Source organism: Poecilia latipinna, unplaced genomic scaffold (genome assembly GCF_001443285.1).
Source record: "Poecilia latipinna isolate Pla-1442-1.1 unplaced genomic scaffold, P_latipinna-1.0 Scaffold671, whole genome shotgun sequence".
Taxonomy (NCBI): Eukaryota; Metazoa; Chordata; class Actinopteri; order Cyprinodontiformes; family Poeciliidae; genus Poecilia; species Poecilia latipinna.
The window spans coordinates 170,667-192,846 of NW_015113287.1; the positions used below are offsets into that span (position 1 = coordinate 170,667).

The 22,180-nt window shown below is 38.5% G+C and overlaps 1 protein-coding gene across 2 annotated transcripts in view; it reads left to right on the forward strand.

Moving 5' to 3' along the window:
- Positions 1 to 22,180, forward strand: part of cntnap5a (contactin associated protein family member 5a) — a 165,455-nt gene that overhangs the window by 107,488 nt on the left and 35,787 nt on the right. For both annotated transcript variants that reach the window (XM_015044344.1, XM_015044345.1), the window contains exons 13-17: positions 1,945 to 2,145; positions 11,188 to 11,344; positions 15,088 to 15,215; positions 17,279 to 17,449; positions 18,168 to 18,386. In XM_015044344.1, coding sequence (XP_014899830.1) covers positions 1,945 to 2,145; positions 11,188 to 11,344; positions 15,088 to 15,215; positions 17,279 to 17,449; positions 18,168 to 18,386 — 876 coding nt within the window. The remainder of the gene's footprint in view (positions 1 to 1,944; positions 2,146 to 11,187; positions 11,345 to 15,087; positions 15,216 to 17,278; positions 17,450 to 18,167; positions 18,387 to 22,180) is intronic.

Below are 22,180 nucleotides of genomic sequence, written 5' to 3' on the forward strand. Positions count from 1 at the left end.
AAAACAGTGAGAAATGAGTACTGGTTTAGGTGAAAAAACAACAATGGATCTGATATGAAACTTTTCTCGGTAACACTTTATTTGAAGGGGGGTGAATAAGACTGTCATGACACTGTCATAAACATGACATAACACCTGTCATGAACATGAATAAGCCTTCATGAATATTTATGACTGTTGTCATAAAGCATCATTTGGTAAATTATGACACTTTTAATACAAAGTTGACATTATTCAAAATGTCTATGACAACTTGACATTAACCAATAAATCATTACTGTTTAAACTTTACCTTTAATCACATAAAGTTATCTAATTTTTAAAGTGCAATCAGTAATTCTTTTATAACAAATTTATATCAGTAATGATTTCCTGGTTAATGTCAAGTTGTCATAAAGACATTTTGAATAATGTCAACTTTGTATTAAAAGTGTCATAATTTACCGAATGACGCTTTATGACAACAGTCATAAATATTCATGAAGGCTTATTCATGTTCATGACATGTGTTATGCCATGTTTATGACAGTGTCATGACAGTCTTATTCACCCCCTTCAAATAAAGTGTTACCGCTAAGTTTATCTTCCAGATAATTTTATGGAAGTTTCAACAGCACAAGAATATTTAGTCATCATTGTGTTTAGAGAGAAGGAGACCGATTCTGTGTTTTCAATTAAGCATTTAGTTTAATTAAAAACTACGTGTGTGAGCAAGGTGGAGTGTTCCACCAGTTCCGTCAGGAGGAATGGGCCCAAATTCCAGTAAACTATTGTGAGAAGACATCTCAAACAGTTGACCCAAATCATGCAGTTTTAAAACATATTCTAAAAATGAATTAAAGTAAAGTATGACCACTCTTTACTATAAAGAGAGTAGAAAGAATGTTGGTAATCACAGCTGATCTAAACCAGGAAATGTTTGATCTAACTCAGAGATTATTAACCTTTGACCCCAAGGCCCAATTTTTCCAGGCCAAAGTGACAGAGCGTCTTCTGACTATCTGCACTACAAATCAAACCGTCCTGCCTTGTGGTAATGTGCACATTTTTGCTATGTTACCTACTGTTCTTTCAGCAGATTTCTTATCCATACATCCTACCTATGGAGGTTTTGTTTTCGTCTGTTTTATTTCGTCCGTAAACTCGATTCAGTTTGTTTTAACTTAATTGCTGCTTTTGCTTCATGTTTTAAGTTTACATGGCAGGCAGCTTGTGAACTGGCTTCAGTTTGCCGTCTCCAGCGTCGCTACTGTATTCTGTAAACAAGAAAGTCATTGCTTGGTGTCAGCCGCGTGAATCAGAAAAAATATATATATTGTTGTTTTCTGGGCTATTTTTTGCTCTTTAATATATTTTAGTTTCAAATTACATTTTTTTTTTTTATTAAACCATGCTAAGACGACTTTATTATGTGTGATTGAAGCTGTGCATGTCTACAGTGTAATATTAGTACATCAATACCATTTCAGGTGCACAGTGACCTGCACAGTCTGGCAGACACATTTTGTCTGTGCTACATTTGATAAAACCCGTCATGAGCAAAGCTGCTCAGTGGAGCCACTCAAAGAGTTAAAAGTGGGGAGACAGCTCCCTCTCTCTCTCTTCAAAATAAACTTCCAGAAGTAGGATGTAAGGACAAGAAATCTGCTGAGTAAGCAGTATGTGACATTGGCTCAATGTCCGCATGCGCATTACCATAAGGCAGGGCGGATTGATGGGTAGCACAGATAGTCAGAACTCAACACTCACCCGTCACTAGTAAAATCCTGGGAGTTTCTTGCGGATGATGCGTAGGTGGTGCCGACTGTGGGGCGGGGCCTAAGGGTTTAAGAAAGACTGGTCTAACTGTGAGAGATGCACTGTTACAGTACATTCAAATGTTTGGTTTCAACTTTGAGAAGGGTGTGCTTACTGCATGGTGAAAGACTCCTGTGTTTCCTACAGAAAAGAAAGTGTGGACGGTGTTGTCCCACAACAACTCGGCTCCAGTAAAAGTTCAGAACTCCTCTCCCCAGAGGCCTCACGTCATGAAGTTCAGCTACAACGCATCGGCCGACCAACTTCGCGCCATCGTGACTGGAGCGGAGCAGTGCCAACAGGAAGTAGTTTACAACTGCAGGAAGTCACGTCTCTTCAATACAAAGGGTGAGTTGATTCCTCACAGAAGCAGTTTGTTTACTTTTAAATCTTTGCGTATCTACAGTATGTGATTATTTTATAATTACATGAAATAATACATTTGATTATTTTATAATTTACACGTTTTTTTTTTTTTTTTTAATTACATAATTATTATAAATTATGTGTGGGAGATAGGTGTGTATCTCCCACACATATCTTAAGTAAAACATAGAGGTCTTACAGATGAGATGATATGATGGGGAGACCCATATGGAGTATGATGGAAAATACACTTTAGCCAGTTCAAATATTTAAACATCGCCTGTAAAGACTACTTGTGAAGTTGGGACACCAGAACAATTTGTTGCACAAACATTCAGCTAAATTAATAAGGAAACATGGACGTTTGGTTGCCATCTCAACTCTTTGCCATGTCCCTGGAGACTATCAAAGCTCCTCAGCACTTGTTTCAGCAGACAGGATGTGATATTTCACGGAAGGAGGCCTGTTACATTATGAAGTATCATCCACATCCAGGGGGTGTGTGTCGGTGCTGAAATTGATTGAGCAAGTTCTGCTTGAGCTTTAGTGGAGCTGGAGAACGCCCATGCAAATTCAGAGGACATTCAGACTCCTCACAGAAATCTATTTACCTCATTTCAGTACAGGAACATGTTGATTCCAGCTATTTTCATTCTCTGTCCAAGTACCTCATCACTTTAGAAGCAGAACTTACAAAATAAGTTCTATTATCACTCGGTTAGACAGGACTTGAACTTTGCATTGGATGTATAATTTGTCAAAACCAAAAACAGGGAGAAAGATAATTTATTTATCTATTGATACTGCCTGTTTGGTCAATGCATGGGCAAAAAAGAGCCAATAGCAGTGACAACATCAATTCTGAATGTCTACGCTGTCCAACAAACCAAAAACTCAAAATCCAGTCGACCTGTAATTACATTAAAATGTATTGATAGTTGCAGAAACTGTACCAGACAATATATAAAAATAATTTGACCAGTCTCTGTTAGTCATGTATTTGTGCTTAGATACATAAAAGGCAAAGAAAAACCACTGTTCTTACCTGACTTCAGTAATAGTTATCCTTCTGAAGGAAGCTTAACTGAAGGCTAAAGCCAGCTACCCAATTTCGGCGCAAGAGAAATTTGCAACGAGAGCATGCTTTCAGTTCATTCAACATAACACTAATCTTCGGATAAAGATAACCCAAGGTGAGTAGAAAATGAAGTTTCCAAGTGTATTAAGGGAAAAGTGTGAACAGTTAATTCCCACCTTGAGTTAGGCTTTGGCCTCACTTGCCTCTGTTAAAGTCAGTGGACAAAAAACGGCTTCCATGCATGAATTCCACGGTCACAATCCAGCGCCAACCAAATGCAAGACAAAGACCAATACTACACTCGATGAAAAACATCCTGATGATCCAGAAGAGTTTCGGAAAATATTTTGTGAATATTCTGTGACAAAAGTTGATCTCTTTGGAAGGCCTACATCCCGTTACATCCGGTGTAAAATTAATACCTGATGGTAGTTTATTGGCTGGCAGCTCTTCTGTTTAGGGGGACAATTACTTTTCCTCATGGTGTTGATTGGTTTGGATAGCTTTGTTTTTTTGTCCATGTGAATAAAATTGTAATTTAAAAACTGTACTTTATACAGTACTTACTATATTCAGTACTGAATATAGTACTAAATACACTTATATATATATATATATATATATAAACTATATATAGTACTATAAAGCCTAAGACAAAAGCCTTTTGTCTTAGGCTTTTGTCTAGCCTAAGACAAAAGCTTAGGCTAGTTTTGTCTGATATTAAATTGTGTTTAATAATCAAAAGTAAAAGAAGAATAAATCTGTAAGGGGAATTGCTTTGTCATGACACTGGGGCATCTTAAAGTTGCAGGATAGCAGCTCTCAAGGACTGGTTTTAACTACTGCCTCCCGACCCCCTTCACACACACCCACACACACACGCACACCTGCACGCAAACACCACTGATGGTGAGAGCTTTATGGAGTAGCTGTTTGGGTTCTGTTTATGGCCCTGCTCTCCTATCTGTGGTTGTAAACTGAGAGCAGTTGAATTATAAGGTCTTGCATGTTTTCCCTGCAACTTTCACTTACATAAGGAGATTATTTGCATAAAATACTTAACTTACGAATATGCCACAAACAAAACGATCCTGCCAGGGTTTAATCTAAAAGCAGAGGAGGAGCTTGCAAAGAAACAATGTAACAGATCAGGACCAGAAGAAGAAAAAAAAAAAAACCCAGCATTTTCATCTGCCAATAATATGACAAACGACGTTTCTTTTTCTGCTTTCACATTAGAGACTCTCATTTCTTACTTTGCAATGGTGAACCCAAGAATTTCATTCAGAGATAGAAGAGTGCCACATGCAGAGCCAAAGTCAGTATCGACATCACTTCGGAGTGAAAACTTTGCCTTTTTTTTTTTTTTTTTTTTTTTTTCTCCAGCTATTGTGCTTTTTTTGAGTTTTCAGACAGTCTGTAGTTCACCACTGCTGGGAGTTGTTGTCTTTTCAGAGGCCCTCCCACTCGCTTGTTCTCTCCTCTCGTTACATTTCAATAATATATTGAGAGGCTCGCTGCAGTCTTTTTGTACTCATTCATCTGGAACAGCGCCGGCACCTTTGCTCCCAAACATCTAATCATTTTCTCTTAAACCATAAAACATTCATGAAGTCCCAGTTTCTGCCGTCCCTGTGTGCCATGTGTATGCAAATAAACAAGTTCATTATCGCATCGAACATCAAAGGGAGATTTGAAACAGCCTATTTTACAGCTGCATGAACGCTTTCAGACATAGCCTGAATTTTGAATGCTTCTCTTTGGCGGTGGAATATCTACTGTAGATAAAGTCAAGTGAGCCTTTGTTCCTGACTTTTCGGAGTGTCTGGATACACGCGGTCTTCACCCTTTTGATGAGAGGCAGAATCTGAAACATGTTCTAATAATTTCTTGACAAAATGGCACCTTTCGTGCAAATTCAAAGGGAAATGACAACAACAGGAGCTGTTCAAAAAACAAACAAACAAAAAAAAAAACCCTGTGGGATTGCGGATGTAGGCGTTCGTGCCAAGAACATCTGAAGTTCACCTCTGGTTGTGGAGTTTAGCTGTGGAACATGTCTTTCCCGATTCCAGTCTTCTCTTAAGCCTTCAGTGAAGTCGTTTACATTGAAATCAGTCATTTTAAGCTCATTGCTCTTTGTCCTTATGCAGGAGCTACAATAAGCTGTGTTTGCTTAGAAGTAACTGGCTTTCAACAGGACAACATGAAAGAAAGCCCACTGCCAACAGGGGATAATTGCTTCTTGTCTTGGTGTCCTCTTCCTGTGCTGCTTGTTGTTTTCACACATTTCCAGGAATAGTTTTCTCGTGGTGATGCGTTCCCTGATTACAGCTAGCTGCATAGCTTGGCAACTGGTACACTCTAAAAATGTATTAATTAATTGTAATAATTAATTTAAAAATATATTATTTTTTTTTTAAATATAGCACATAACAATAATAAATTAATCAGTGAACTGGACCGTTCAAGGTCACTGTCAACTTACGTTTTTATTTAGCAGCTCTTCAGATCTTTTTGATAAACCTTAAAATACCAAGAGACATGGAGCCATACCTTTATCTTTTACTTTTTCTATTCTTTCGTCTTCTTTTCTTTTCCTTTTTTGCTTACCGCTTCAGATGGTGTTTCGTTCTAACCTGCTTCATGTTCTCACACGGGTTTTATTTAAGAGATCTCGTGAGTTTACAGTCAATAAACAGCCAGGGTGTTTGCTTAATTTGTGAAATTAAACAAAGTGAAGTCGGTCTATGATTTCTCTTGGAAGCAGATATATCCAGAGTTTTAATCTCTCTTAAAGGTTGAAAAAAAATAATTTTAGTACACCATCTTAATAATTAGTTCCAATTTAATTAATTTGGTTAAGTGAGCTCATTTTTAAAATTTGGTGAAATTGAATATTGTAAAGTATGTCTCGACCTAAACACTTAAAGAATCTTAAAGAAAATGGAGTTTTTTTTTTGTTTTTTTTTCATTAATTGAATTGACTGATTTGTAAAAGTTTGTTTTGTTGGAGCGTTGTCTGTTGTCTGGGGTGAATGAAGGAAGCGTGTTCAGAAAGCTGCTGGTAGCTACAGCATCTGTGCAGAAAACGGGGTCACGCAGCAGGAGGGTGACGTTAGTCTCACCATCCAGCAGTGCCTGTAGTACACATTTCTGAAACTAACTATTTCTTCTGCAGATCTCCGAACATGCCCAGGTTCTGAGTGTGTTGCCATTTTCAGGAAGCTAAGATTCTGGCCCAGGTGAAAAGAAGACTATTGCAATGTTTTGTGTGTCATCGGCTTTCCAGAATAAGAGCCTCTCTTGGGCTGTGTATTCTCACCTTTTTGGTGCTGCGGTTGTGCTGAATGTTGGTGCTGCCTGTGAGGCATCGTGCATCAGTGAAACAGGAAGATGCATTTGCCTTCTTGATGAGAATAAGCTGTGTCAATATGAGCCAATTTGAGCAAGAGGTCGACCTGCCCTACAGGAACTATTGATTGTTGCCTTTTCTTGTTTGCAGATCCGTTCGGGGTTTGAATTTTGTTTGGAAGCAAACAGAAGAACATGTGTTTGCAAAGGCAGGGGTTGGGGGCTTTGTTATGCAAATGCTGCTGGTTAATCAGAGTTGCTGTGCTAGCTCTAGATTTGAGTCTCTACGTTGCTTCTAATATAGACCTTAAAAAGCAACCCAAAGAGAGACAAAATGATTTGGAGCCTCTGACTCCGACATGACATGTGCTTCCCTACACAAAGCTTTGCTTAATGGAGCTGTAATATCTGCAGGAGGTGGGCACTGCAGCGGGTGACACCTGGTTATGTATTGTGACATGCAGCTTAATGGGCCTCTCTCTGCTGGCTGGCCTCTTTGCAATGCAGGGTCACATTGTGTGATGGATGATTGAAGCTGGACCCCCTAACCCACAAGTAAGCATGATAAGTTATGATTTAATAGCACAGGTGAAGCTTCACTGTCAATTGGCTGGGAGTCATTTGGTTAATAGGTAAAATCATGGAAAGGTAGTTCAGTTTCTCATATCTGCTGAGAGATGTTTGTCTTTTTATGTGGATTCATGCTGTGTGTGTTTACACTGTTGTATAGGTAAAAGAGAAATTTGTGTTTAAGATCTTTTTGTCCCTAAATGAAATGTGACGTGTCCAGGACGTACCAGATCACTGACGGAGACACTCATAAAACTATGGGATTAGATTTAGGAAATCTTATATGTTTCTTATGGTAAACTAAATTTGAGTCACAACTTACATGTGCTTTGTGTTGGGTTGGATTTAAAAGTAGCATCTCTGCGTAGAAATGGCTTGAGTTTTTAACAGTTACGGCAAAAGGCAGGTCTGAAGGAATTTTTAAAACTCATAAAAATATACCAAAAATAAAGATTGTTCCAGTTTTATTAATTGTTCTAGAATTTTTAGAATTTGGAAAAACACATCCATACGATCTATCAGACTTTACATGTTCTACCTGCTAGTGGAACGTTTCTTTTCTTTCTTTCTTTCTTTTTTTTTTTGTTTCACATTAATGACATTTACAAAACAGACCCCAAAGAGTTTTGATATAAATCCACTTCAGCTGAGTTTATTTATTTAGTACCAATTCCAAGCCAATATTATCTCCAGGCACTTTACAAAAAAGACAGTTTAATCCAATCATACAGACATATTCACAATCAATGCTGGCCAAGCATATGGCGACAGTGGAGAGGAGAACTTCCCCTAACAGGAAGAAACTTCCACAAGAACAGACCCGATCCAGGGTGTGGTAAGACAGAACACACACACACAGGAAACACAGATTCACTGATCACAAGGTACTTTTGATGTCAACGGGGGGCAAAAAGCATTAATAGCAGTAGTGGCTTGATGGGGGGTTTAATCTAAGAGAGAAAAACATAAGCACAACATTTGTAGAATGACAAAGAGTACATATTAGTTAGTCGCAGGAATAGCCGTGTCTAGGAGAGACACCAGCTGGTTCAAGTGTGTCGTCAAACTGAAGAAAGCAGGAAGTTGTTGGCGGCAACAGCTCTGACTATGCGCACTATGGGAGAGCGTCACATCCAAGTAAAACACCAGGCCAAATGGGTTCTCTGTGGAGGGAAACAACAGTGAGAGCAAAGTTGATGTGAGCAATAACTGCAGATGATGCATAATTTAAGAGTAGCAGGAGAAAGTAGCAGAATGAGCATAAGTTTGTCCCCCAGCAGCATAAGCCTATGACAGCTTAACCACTGGAATATCACCAAGATAACCAGAACCAGTGGAACTACCGGCTTTATTAAAATGGAAAGTTTTAACAATCCGTTTACTCCCCTTGTCAAAGATGACCCGCCTCAAAAGCCCCAAAATAAAGCAGCTTACTTGAATTTGAAATTCAAAATCCATTTTTCATAATGAAACAATCTGATATTTATCAATTCAACTGAATTTTATTCATTTTTTATTATGTATATTTTGTTACATATTAAAAAGACGATCAGCAGTATTGCATTTTTCTTTTCTTTTGACCACAAAGCAACTGTCACACCAGTATTCGGGTTTATTGCTGTAAATGTATAAATGTAAAGTAATCGCTTCTGAATTAATTATACTAAAAGGGTAAAAGTCAAGAATTTGTAACTTTTTTTGTCAGCAGTTCATTCTTCTGTGTTTTTTTTTTTTTTAGGAATTGAATTATAAAAATACTTCTCAAAGCACAAAATGTGTTTGATTTTGTGAACAACTTTGTTCACATGTTTAACAGCATCACAAGAACAACATAAGATGTTAAACATTTTACGTTCAACATAGATGTTAAACAGATGTTCAACACCTGTAGAGGCGTTTTATTGCTCCGACATAAAATGTTTAACATCTTATGTTGGACGTTATGTGCGAACGGACGACGTACAGCAGGACCTGTTAGACAGTGAAACCTCGACTCGTCGAACCAATGAGGCGTACTTTGATTCAGGGTACCGTTCTGTCCTGTATACAGAAATAGTTTTTATTTATTATGTGTGAGAATGTTTCATGCAGTGCAAGTGCAGGTCCAGAACAAGTTCTACTTGCACATATAGACGCTTTCTTTGATGTGTGTGCAGGTGTGTGTAGATATGTGTACACTTTTGAGAGTGCGATTTTTTTTTTTTTTTTTTTAGAGTTCGCCCTCAAAAGTGTATTTGTTTTTGTAATTCATGTTATGAGCTTATTTTTTTATATTATTCGCACTTAATTCTCGAAAGTCTACACTTTTTAGAGCGGGTAAACTGTGGTGATCCATCATGGAACAGCGCGATGCTCCATGATGGATGGAAAGTTGTTGCTGAAATTTAATTTAAAGAACAAAGAATTTTTAAAATCATGCCCTGATACAAAACGTTAGCATATTTAACAGCTGAACCAACTTAGTTGAATTCAATTGAGTTTTTCCAACTTAATTAAGTTTTAAAAACTCGTGTTATTATGTCTATCCAACTCGATTCATTAAGCTTATCCAAGTCAAGTTATGTGTGTCCAATTCAATTTATTATCCTTAACAGACTCAATTTATTAAGTTTATCCAACTCAATATATATATATATATATATATATATATATATATATATATATATATATATATATATATATATATATATATTTTTTTTTTTTTTTTTGCTGAGTTCATTAAGTGTGTTTAAAATGACAAATTTAAGTCAGTCTTACTCAAATCATTTAGTTTACTTTTGGTAAAGAAGTAAACTAGTAAAGGATCTCTCTTTCAAAAGTTTTTTTTTTTTTCTTTAACTCAGACAGCCTTTATTTGAGAGAAGTTAGAAAGGAAAGTGGGTAATGAAGGAGAGGGAAGACATGATTCCATAAAATGAACCGGTGACGGCCACGTCCAGGCCTAAGGTCCGCTTATATTTGTTGTGCTCTACCTCTGCACCGCCACATCATCCTGGTTGATACAGGATCTGTCCATGGTGAAGCTTTCGTCATGATGTCAGACATAGGATACGAATGCAGCCTTGAACTTAATTGTTTCAAGAAAAGTCAAAGAGTTCCTTTAAGTTAAAGATTTAATTGACTTTTAAGTTAATTTGAACACATGAAAGTAAAGTACTCGTTACTAAAGCAAAAGAGCTGAGATTAATGTAAATAAGTTCCCAAATACACGTTTGAGAGTGCACCTTTTAGTTTAGAGTGCACCTTTTAGTTTAGAGTGCACCTTTTAGTTTAGAGTGCACCTTTTAGTGTGTAGGTGTGTCAGAGAGAGTTTATGTGTGACCTGTGAACTTTTTTTTTTTCTGGTATTCAAATGGTTTTATAATTCGCAGGTCGAAAAAGACTTTTTATAGGTACGGTGTGTATTTCAATTAAACAATGTCGATTGTTTAACCAACATTAAACTGTTTAATTGAAACAACATGTAGCAGCCTCTTTTTGCAGATGTGTTAGCAACGATGCATCGAGGTTCAAAACCAAAGATAGTTGCATCATTTTAAAAGCCAAATAAGAGGTTTTAGGATCATTGATGTTTCTCAGTTGATGTTAAAAGCAGATAAATGTTGTGACCTACGTCACCAAATATGCAACTTTTTTTTTTTATTTAAATTTTGTTATTATTCCTCCAGAATCTTGGACAACGAATCTGGTTCCTCCCTGGTGCCCATCTGCTATAAAGTCAGAATTCTGAATTATATATATATAAAAAAAAATCTCAGAATTATAAGAAAAACAGTCAAAATTCTGAAATTAAAATGAGAATACTCCCATTTTCATCTCTGTGATCCTAATCCTCCTTCGTAAATTATCGTATGATAATCATAGCATTGATTGCAGCAAAAGAAAGTATTACTGGTTTTCAGAACTAAACCATTGTTGAACATTTCAATAAACCGTGCTATTTTCTTGGAAATGTGTGATTTTTTTTTTTTTTTTTTTTTTTGACAACCTCAAACGTTCCTTTGGCTGCTTTTGTGCTGCAGACGGGAGCCCGCTGTCCTGGTGGCTGGATCGCCAAGGAGACAAAAGGAGTTACTGGGGGGGCTTCCTGCCTGGAGTGCAGCAGTGCTCCTGCAGCCTGGAGGAGAACTGCATGGACATGAATTACTTCTGCAACTGCGACGCTGATGCAGACGCGTGGTATGCACACTACATTTAATATTTGCAGAATCAAGTCTTTTCTATTTTCACTTTGATTTCCTATTAAATCTGTTATTTCAATCTCTCATGTCAGACACGCTTTGAAACAAAAGCAAATATTTCACAAAAGCAGGCCTCGCCCTCTCGGAAAGGAAACGTGTGGTGAACTGCCGTGTTTACAATCCGTGGCTCCAGACTTGTTTCTCTTGCATGTTATCGTGTCTGAATAAAACAGTATGGCTGCGTGTAAAAACGGCCACCATGATCAAACCCGGAAGAATTCACTAAGTGACAGGGAAAAAGCTGCAGTGCCTCTTTGTCGTGTTTAACACAGTAAACACTAGACTATTCTTTATGAAGGAACAGAAGTGAGTCTCCCAGTGGCTTCTGGCTGCAGCACTGTTATGTTCATAGATTTCTGGTAACTGGGATTTATGTAAATAAATTGGAGCAGAGAAAAGGAGGCTTTGTGGACAGCATCTTCCACTGATGTGGCTCATTACCTATTTATCAGATTCTTAATGAATTTATTTATTCCATAATTATTAATACATGACTCTCATTCTAAACGTGATAATAAACTCATATTTTATGTCATGGTTCATTATATTTAGCATAGCAATTTGACAACAGCCTCTGTAGAACAGCATCTTTGGTCTGAGTTTTCTTCTTGTTTACTTACTGTTTTGTTTGTTAATTGCTTTTTTTTTTTGTTTGTTTGTTTTAAGCTGACCAGTAAATTATCAGAGTTTTGTTTGGAAATGAGTTTGTTTGGTTGTTTCTTTAGACCTGCCAGTTTTTCTTCACACCATGACATTTTCAAAGAGTTCAGAATAAATCCCTGAAAAAAAAAAAAGCAAAGAATGTCATCTTTTGCCGTGCTGAGTGGTATCCCAGGTTGTTGACATCATCCTGGACCACATTTCAAATAAAGCATCACGATAGCTATTTGGCTGATCTAAAAGCTATGCCAACCATAGCAGAATAGACTAGATAAAAAACAGAGTCACAGACAGAAGAAAACTGAGCAGCTGCTACAGTGAAAAGCAGTCTGGTGTTGCAGCATTTTAAGGATGTCCATGCTGGCTCAGGAAAAGTCTGCTGTTAATGAATGGATGCAAACAGCTGAGCCGCATTACACACATCCTCCCTTACATATTGCTTTATTATGATTAGCTCTGCTTGACTGTATTATATTGTAACTGCCTGTGTGTACGATTGGAACATATTTACAGATATGCCAGTAATCACATATCCTGGCAGAAATATATATATATATGTTTTTGTTTTTTTGTGTTTTTCATCATTCTGATGCAAAACCTTTTCCTTTACTCACGGATAGTTGTTGTGGGGAGTCATTTCTAATAAAATAATACTGTTTATAACCAAATATCAAGAATGAAACCTGATCACACCAAGATGATCCTCGTCAAAAGTGTACACAAGCTAAAGTTTAACACTGAGTAATGCCCACTCTAACTTCCAAGCTGAAGTGTTGTGAGGTAGTTGTTGGAGAGTTTATTTTCCGGGATGGGAAAACTTCTTCTTGGCAAAAAAGCTTCCCGTTTCTTGCGGGTCATTCATGACAGGACAGAGAGAGGGTGGGAGCCCTCACCCTCCCTGCTGTAGCCCAGGACAGGTGGGCCCGTCTTGTGTTTTGGAACCAGTGTCTAAACTCCAGGCCTCGAGGGCCGGTCCGGTCTCCTGCAAGTTTTAGGTGCATCTCTACTTCAACGCACCTGAGTCAAATAATGAGGTCGTTAGTAGGACTCTGGAGAACCTGGCTGCACTGAGGAGGTGATTCAGCTGTTGGATTCAAGTGTTTTGGACCGGGGTGACATCTAAGAGTTGCAGGACACCGGCCCTCGAGGACCAGGATTACCCAGCCCCGGTCTAGCTGGACAGTCCAAGAAAGTCCATGATTAGACAAGATCATTTATTTGTCTCCCATGGGAGAAATTTGTCTCAGAAGAGGGGGCAAAGCTGCAGTACAACAAGGACCAAACGGTACTTCAAAGTCAATAACGATAAATACAGAAAACAAGCACAAACGATTAAATAGACATACATTAACTTTACCTGAGTGAAGGTGGCAGTCCCACCTTCTTCAGATCAGACAAAATTGGTGTCAATAAACTCGACTCTGTTTGTGCAGCAATGTTTTTTTTTGTTTGTGCTGCTTTGGCTTTGAAGACATTAATGAAAGGTTAAAGGTCAAATCAACCAGCCCTCTGATGACTAGCCAGAATCAGGCTACTTTCAGAGCAGTAGAGCACTTTCTGGCGAGTTTAAGCCTCGACAGTCGCACACGTGAAACTGCGCCATGAGAGAGCTGTGTGCTCATTTTTGTGACCAGTCTGCTCTGCCTGATGGTGCAGCCTTGCATATGATTGTGTTTGTTCTACTGAAAAGTGAACAAACTATCACTGCTTCCCATGTTTTCTGTCAAAGTTTGAGCAGAGAAACAAACCAAAAGCAGGAGTCAGGAACTGTCCCGATAAAGTATTTTCTTTTTATTCGAGTAGTTTCTACTTAAAAAAATAAAAATAAAAAAAGGCAGCAGTTGTTGAATAAATAACATTTTACATTGTATTTGGAAATTTCATTTACTACATTAAGAAAAAGTCTAATAATTCGTACAAAGTTCAGTTTTGGTTAATCTACTTGACAAAATTAAATTCACTTTACTTGAATTTTCTTTTTCATGTAATGAAATAAGTGCCTTAAACAAAGAACAGTCTTGCTTGATAAACATGAATAAATCATACAAATAGTTGCCTTCACTTTTTTTAAGTAGGTAGGGCAGAATATTTTTTTCATACTTTTCTCAGATTTACATAATGACATATTTCTATAGCCGATTCATCGTGATTGTTTGTCTTGTAAAGTGTGTTAGAATGACATCTTTTACATCTGAAGTGAACTGAACTGTACTGACTCACAGTACAGACTCCCAAAACAATAACTCCAACCTTAATAACAACCTCCATGTTGACTCTTTTGGACATGCGATGTTGTTCTAACAATCAACATGAACATCCGGATGAAGCATTTTGTAACGTCCCACAGACTGAGCTTGGTAGCAGTTCCAAAGAGCAAATTAGCAAATATGAAACGGAAAAATGAAAGAGCGAAAAGATAAATCTCTCTCTCTTTCTGTCTGTGGCGCGGTCATGAACTGCTGAAACTCAGTGAAACTTTCACCATTTGGCTAATTAGGCATTTAAGTGCTGACTTGCTCAGCAAACATCACAGCAGAAGGAGCCATGTTTCCCCCGCATCCCCCGGACATTTGCATTTTCTCTCTGGAAAGGTACCCATGTCGTGCCGCATTTGGGTCGTCTCCTCTCATCACTCGCAGCAGCTCGTTTAGTCTTTTGATACGGGAAAATTCATTACCATTTTCATTTGACAGCGTTTCCTTTAAAATAATTAATTACAGCACAAGTCAGATGTAATGCATTACATTTATGAATTACATTCATTATGTCACAAAGGAATGGAAGTGAATAATTATGTCTGCGCTGATTGGAGCGACAGGTTGATTTAAGGCGCTGGGCGGTCGGAGCTGTTGTTTACAGCAGCGTAATCCTCTCCAAAGCTCCCCTGATCCCGAGTGTTCAGATTTTCACTGGCGCTCGTTTTACATTAGGACAGATGCATTTCTTTAACTATAGACCGTTGGAGACAGACGACAGTCTCTGAAGACATTGTTGAGCTAACATTTCTTCTTTCTGCCTCAGGACTAATGACACGGGCATCCTCTCCTACAAAGACCACCTTCCAGTGAGTCAGATTGTGATCGGAGACACCAACAGGACCGGATCGCAGGCTGTCTACCATGTCGGCTCTCTGCGTTGTTATGGAGACAGTAGGTGATCACCTCGGCGCTGCAGCTGCCGTGCCAGATTTGGTTGCAGATGGAGGCAGATCTGAGACAAACAATGTTCAGGCCACGTCTCTCAGACTCGTGCTTTTGTGTTTGTCAGTGGATAAAGAGTTAAGAGTCCTTCTGCCCTTGTGCAAATCCAGCAACAGACAGAGGGGTATACCATCTGAATGCCTTCTGATATATACATCCATATATATATAATGTGGACTATCTTGACACTGAAGGAGGTTTTCTAAGTGTACTGTTGTCTAATCATGTCCTCTCACACTCTTAATTCTGTGTCTCACCACTGCTTTAAAACCAAAGATTAAAAATCTCCTGGATCAAGAACATAACGCTGGTTAGTTTTCAGTGAACACAATTCACTGAGCAGGAAGTTACACTGCAACTATGTAGTATATATGAGTAGCACATGCGGCAAACCCGAGAAAGTATGAGGTGTCTTGTTTACATCCAAAACACAAACCGCATTTTCCACGGATTACAACAGCATGGCTGAGTCTTAAAAACTGGCCTGCCTGCTTTCCACATCTGTCACTCAGGGAAAAACATCTGGAGCATTATGGAAAAAAATAATATCCCACAAACTGTTCGACCGCTTAAATCCTGAAAACATTTTACTTTTAAACCTTCGACAGCTGGTCTTTTCATTTCAAAAACCCCAAAAAAAAAAAAAAAAACGAGCTGATGGAAAACAGAGGTAAACGTTATCCTGACACAGTTTTACTAAAACGCTGGTGTGGATTCTCAGCCATCCAGGACGCCAACGATGCAAAGTGTTTACGTAGGAAGCAACGAGAGAAGCAGCTGCCTTCTGCTGAAGCGCTCAGAAGATGCTGCTGGAATTTTTAAATCAAGGTTTGGAAAAACACTCTTGTGTTTGCAACAAAAATCAAAAAAGTTTCACAAACAGTTTTTTTTTTTTTTAAATATATTTTCCATTAAGTATCATTTGAAAATATTTTTGGATGACTACTTTTTAATTTTTTTTTTCTGAGTAAAAATGTGTTCAGCTAGTGTAGCCATTGTGGGTACTTTACCCACCTCTGCCATCAGCATGACAGTCACAATCATTTAATCATTTATTTAACTTGCTTTGTTTACTAGAATAATAATACAGCACACAAATGGAGTGAATAAAAACAAGAACTGAACACATATTTAGATATATTGTAGATCATCTCTAAGGTTCAATTTTATGTAATACACACACACACACACACACACACACACACACACACACACACACACACACCTCTACTAGGACTAACGTCTGTGAGTAAATTGCACTTAAATTATGAAATCTCTGTAGCCGTCAGCACGCTTCTAACATAATCCTGGCTGCAGATTTATTAGAGCTTATCTCAGAGTGACGGTTTCCTGGCACTTTAATGTACACTCCACAAATCTTCAATACAGAGCTACCTAGTAACTACTACAGCACAGACCTGCCCTGAACTGGACCCTGCTGAAGCATCTGCATCGCTGCCCACAGTTAAATATGTTGTACGTCTCAACGGACCAACAGACCGCTGCTCCAAAAATCTCCTTGGAATTAGTCTGAAATTTCAGCTGCCTGCATAAACAGCAAAATAAGCAGACAAACATTTATTTATTTATTTATTTCACCTGAAGGATAAGGAGGATGTTTGCTGGAACCAGGGTCAGTGTGGTGCTGCCTGCATGCCGCTGTGGAAGTATTAACATCATTTATCTGCCAGGCAGTTAGTAGTTCTGGTTAATTGCACAGCAGGGTGAGTACCTGTGCAGATGTTAATGTACAGTATATGGTTTGCTTATACCTACTCACTTATTATCGTTTGACAAATACGCTGTAGAAAACCTTCAGTAATTTCAAACTTTTACTCACCGTCCATGTTTTAAAGATCACTGACATAAAATGAAACCCACCAGAAATGTGGTTTAACATGCAGACAAGCTTGATTGATTGATTGATTGATTGATTGATTGATTGATTGATTGATTGATTGATTGGAACTCTCGTTTCATCTCGTTGTTCTTCTCCTTCTTTCTTCTTCCAGAGTCCATATGGAACGCAGCGTCTTTCTACCAGGAGTCGTCCTACCTGTACTTCCCCACCCTGCAGGCGGAGCTGGCCTCAGACATCTCCTTTTACTTCAAGACCAGCTCTCCCTCAGGAGTGTTTCTGGAGAACCAGGGCCTGAAGGACTTCATCAGGGTGGAGCTGAGCTGTGAGTGAATGCTTACGCCCACAATGAGAGCGATGCAGTACATCATGGGACATCAGCCTGCATGCCAGAGTGTCCACACGAAAACAATGGCCACAAAAGCCATCGGCGGTATACTTTGCTCTTCCTGGGGAGCACTGGAGTTGACAGTTCAATTTCCCAGAGACGCAGCCTGTCAGGTTTGCACAGCATGATGTAATCCCAGTGGCACAGTCAACAGCAATAGCTTGCTGTCATGCACATATAAAAGCTTAATGAATTCGTCTGTGGGGTAAAAGGGAAAAAAAAAAAAAAAAAAAAAAAAAAAAAAAAAAACTATTTCAGATTTATTGCAACAAAAAAATAAAAAAAATGTATATGTTTACTCAAAAGGTTTGAGCTCAACAGTAGAAATGTACAAACACAAGTTAGAAGGCAGCAGATGTGTTCAGCTCAAAAGCATAGACAGTGACTGTAGATTTCTTTCCTATTATTACCATCTGTTTTGTTCTCAAACCTGAGAGGGATGTTGTGTGGATATTTGGAGTCATTATGTGTTGCTGCAGCACCAGACGCACATTGTAAAATATTGACAAGCTGTCAGCTGAGCCCCTTCGTAAATGTATGCGGGTCATCAAGTTTTCAGCAGCGTTGTATCACGTTGCATCAGAAAGGCAGGACGGAGGAGAACATATAAAAACCTCATATCACATTCAGCCTGATCTGACTCTGTGTCTCCCAGCTCCGACAGTGGTGACTTTCTCCTTTGATGTGGGCAACGGTCCGGCAGTCCTGTCCGTAAAGTCCCACCTCCCTCTGAATGACAGACAGTGGCACTATGTGAGGGCAGAGCGGAACGTGAAGGAGGCCTCCCTGCAGGTTGACCAGCTGCCCCTTCGCCTCCTGCAGGCTCCAGCTGATGGACACCTCCGCCTCCGGCTCAGCAGCCAGCTGTTTGTGGGTAGGCTTTCCATCAAGCCGATTTTTTTTATTGGTACATCGGGGAAAACCTGGTATTGTCAGCATTCGTAATTTTGTAGGCTTCAGACATTCAGTTGAACATCTAGTTTTAGTCTAGTGTAACATGAAAATGTTCTCCTTCAGAACATTATCAGGAACACATGCTAACAGCTAATATGCTGCATTTGTTTTAAATCACTTTTCTGTCATCTTTTTTTTTTTTTTTGCATTACAAATGATGCAAGTAAAAAATGTTTTTTTTTTTACGATATATTTCAATTTTTCAGTTTGTTTTTATGTTAAATTATGTAAGGTGAACATGAGTGTCAAGAAAGGTGCCTACAAATAAAATGTATTATTATTATTATTATTATTATTATTAAGAGAGAAGGTAAAAAAAAACAGTCAGAATTAATTTATATACTCTCACTGAAGGTGGGTTTGTTTTGTTTTTTTTCAGAAAAGAGTCGTCTATCAATTAGTTTAGCGAAAATATTTGTCGATTGTCATGTGATGCAGCAAGGGGACAAAATAGCTCGCTCCACCAAGTTGTAAAGTTCAGAGTAGTAGTCGCCATTTGTTTTAGAAAACTTGACAAAATCAAGAGCAATGACCAAATGGTCAAAAAAAACAAAAACCTAGTTAAACTCATGGAGGCGTTTCTCTCCCCTCGGCTTGTTGGCTGCAGTAAACTGAAAGAGAAACTGATGGCTACACCTACTGCCTGATTAATTCAGATAATTATTCCATGGCCTCCACGACTCAGAGCATTAAATCTCAATTTCATAATCGTTAGACTTATAGTCCACCACTCATTTGTCACTGCTGCTGTATCTGTGCATCGAGTCGGGAATATTGGTGGTTGGAAAAAAAAATGGCACGATCGTGCACAAATTTCTGGAAAAGAGACGAAACTAAGTCGTGCTGCTCGGTTCAGTTAGCAGTAAGTAAGTTCAGTAAGGCGATCCACTCACCTGCACTCTGACACACAGTCAGTAGAGCCAGTGTTTACATGAGCTAATCAACAAGCTCTGTGTTCAGACGAATCACTAGCGATCGCAATATGAACATCAAGACTGCCCGACATTGAAACATACGGGAAACAAACGGGCCGAATGCTGCGTTTTGGGGTTTTTACCTGCTTTTTGTGTGGGAAATGTTTTTTGTGCGCTTTGGTGTTTATTCCTCTTGATGCACTTGAACGTAATCACTGCTCCGTGGGCTCGTTGAGCTGTAATCTGTTGGCTGCCGTGGCGATGGGTCTGCATGTAGAGCAAAGCTGACACAGCGAGGAAAAGCAGAACAGAAGCAGCTTTGAGGTGTTCTTCATTTGTTCTCTGTGTTATTTTACATTTTTCTGTGGCACACTGCAGCTGCTGTGATATGGAGGACCAAACTGACATAATTAAAAATAAAAGCAGAAACATATATTGTGGCGGACAGAAATGTATATATTTTATACCAAAATGTGCAGATTTTTTTGTTTGCTTTCAAGTTATCAGTGCATGTTGCTAATAGCTGCTACATCCATGATGTGTCTTTTACTACCCCTGTAAACTTGAAGGTCCTGACCTTTAACCTCTTGCCAACATTCTTGCCATAAGTGCCCTTAAAATCAGCAGTTTTGAGGGCAAAAATGATCCGGCACAACTTTTTCTTAAATTTAAATTGTTTCAGCTTATTTTTGTTATTAAGATGTTACCGTCAGTCGTAAAAACAAACGAATAAATAATTCAGACGTACAAGCCTCCATGCAATTAGTTATTGCACTGATCACTTCATAAAGGTGACAAAAAATTGTTCCCAAAATTGCCTAGATTTCCTGACATCTAGATCCACATAACGTATATTTTTCAAGTTATTATCTTTTTGACAACAACAATTTAAATGTGTTATTTAAATTAAGTAATGATTTCTCAAAAGCAGCCCAAATCTACAGAAAATTAAGAAAATTGCTAAAATCATCCAGGTCATGTTACAGACGTGTCTATGCAATTAAAGGCCAACTACAGAGAATTACAGCAAATCTCCGTTTCACCTCTTACTCTTTTTTTTTTTTCTAAAAAAAAAAATACATTGAAAATCAACAGCAGTGCTGACAAATGTAACATCTGAAACAAAAAGAGTCTGATTTGCAGTTATCTATATGGTTCAGGTAACCCTCAGCACGGCAGCAGAAACTGCAGATACAATTTAGTTTTTCTGCAGGAATCCCCTCAGCCAGCCTCCCCTCCTCAGTTTGTCTTAAGTAGAATACTCTGTGTGTTAAAAAGGGTTATCCAGATCGCTAAAACAGACATCAGGGGTACTCTACATGCGTTCAGTGTCAGCATTTGAGAAGTTGGAAACGAGGAAATGTTGGCATCCATTAACCTCTGTGACCCTGGAACTGTGGTATCTTTGTTACAAATTAACCTATTTCGATGCAACGCATCGAGGTGTGCATAAAGTATTTAAGCACATGAAATAGCTCAGAGAGGTGAATGTAACAAGTATCAGGTGTGATGCTGGAGGTCAAACAGGAGGCAGGAGAGAAGATGAAAAAAAAAGTCCAGTTATTGCTCCAACCTGCAGAAGGAAACAATAAATCAGAGGTTTTAGAGTTTGGGACTCATCAGCACGGCGTGTCACACCGAGGATGGACAGAAGAAACCCGGTGAAGGTGTTTGGGTGAAGTTCCTGGCGTTCTGCTCAACCAGTGGCTCTGGCTCTATAATTAATGATAACTACAACAGAAAAAAGAAGCCGTCCAACTGCCTCCCGGCACTTAGTAATACGCACTGCAGCTAGTCTCTGACTTTGTCCATCTGCTGTTTGTTGCTGCTGATGAACAGTGGACAGATTGTGTTTTACTAGCAACAGCTGCTGCAACTGAGAAAGAGGAGCGTTTAGAGGAATTACAACAACAAATCTGTAAGTCAAAACCACAACAGTTGGGACAAACATTGCAAGTAAAACTCAGATAAAAAAAAAGAAATATTAGTGGTTTTGAATTTGAATCTGAATGAAAACTTCAGAATGATTATTTGGAAGTGAATTAGATAACTCTGGTCAGCCTGCCTCTCTTATCAATCAGAGAGAGAAGAGAAACAAAACTAGAGTTCTTAACAAGTTCATGATGCTTTTTAAGAACTCCAGTTTCGGTTGAGAATCTGGAGGCTACATAAGCAGCCACTGGAGAAACCTAATAAAACTAAAGTAAATAAATAAATATAACTAGAAACACTGAGAAGTGAACTAAAGAAAAAAAAAGAACAAAGTCTAAAACCAAGTCAAACCCCAGATATGACACATAGGCCAGCTGCAGTCGTCAAGGAGCTCTAATGTTTTAAAAAGCTACAGATTTTAATTAAAAGCAGCTGGATTATGTTACACATTTCCTCTCTAATTTGTTGTGTAAATGCCTTAATGTTGCGCAACATTCGTCGGGGACTAAGGCGTCCATACATGGGTTGTGCTTTACAACCTGTGTCACCTCGGCAACCCCTCTTCCATTTCACAGAACGACTAATTACATCACATAATATATCCAAAAAATATTGTCTGATAAAATAAAAACAATTCAATAGAGATAAATTCTCTCTCAACCATCATTGCCGTCTGCAGGTGTTGCTTGTGCGTCAGAGTCACAGGATTACCAGAAACACAGAAAAAAGGACCGACTTGGGACTTTTGCTCGTTTGCAATTAATTGCATTAATAGCAATTAGATGGTAAAANAATGTATTTATTTTTTTTAATTAAATGCAATGTTTGCATTTACAGTGTACTAGGAAAAAAATAATTTTGCATTACA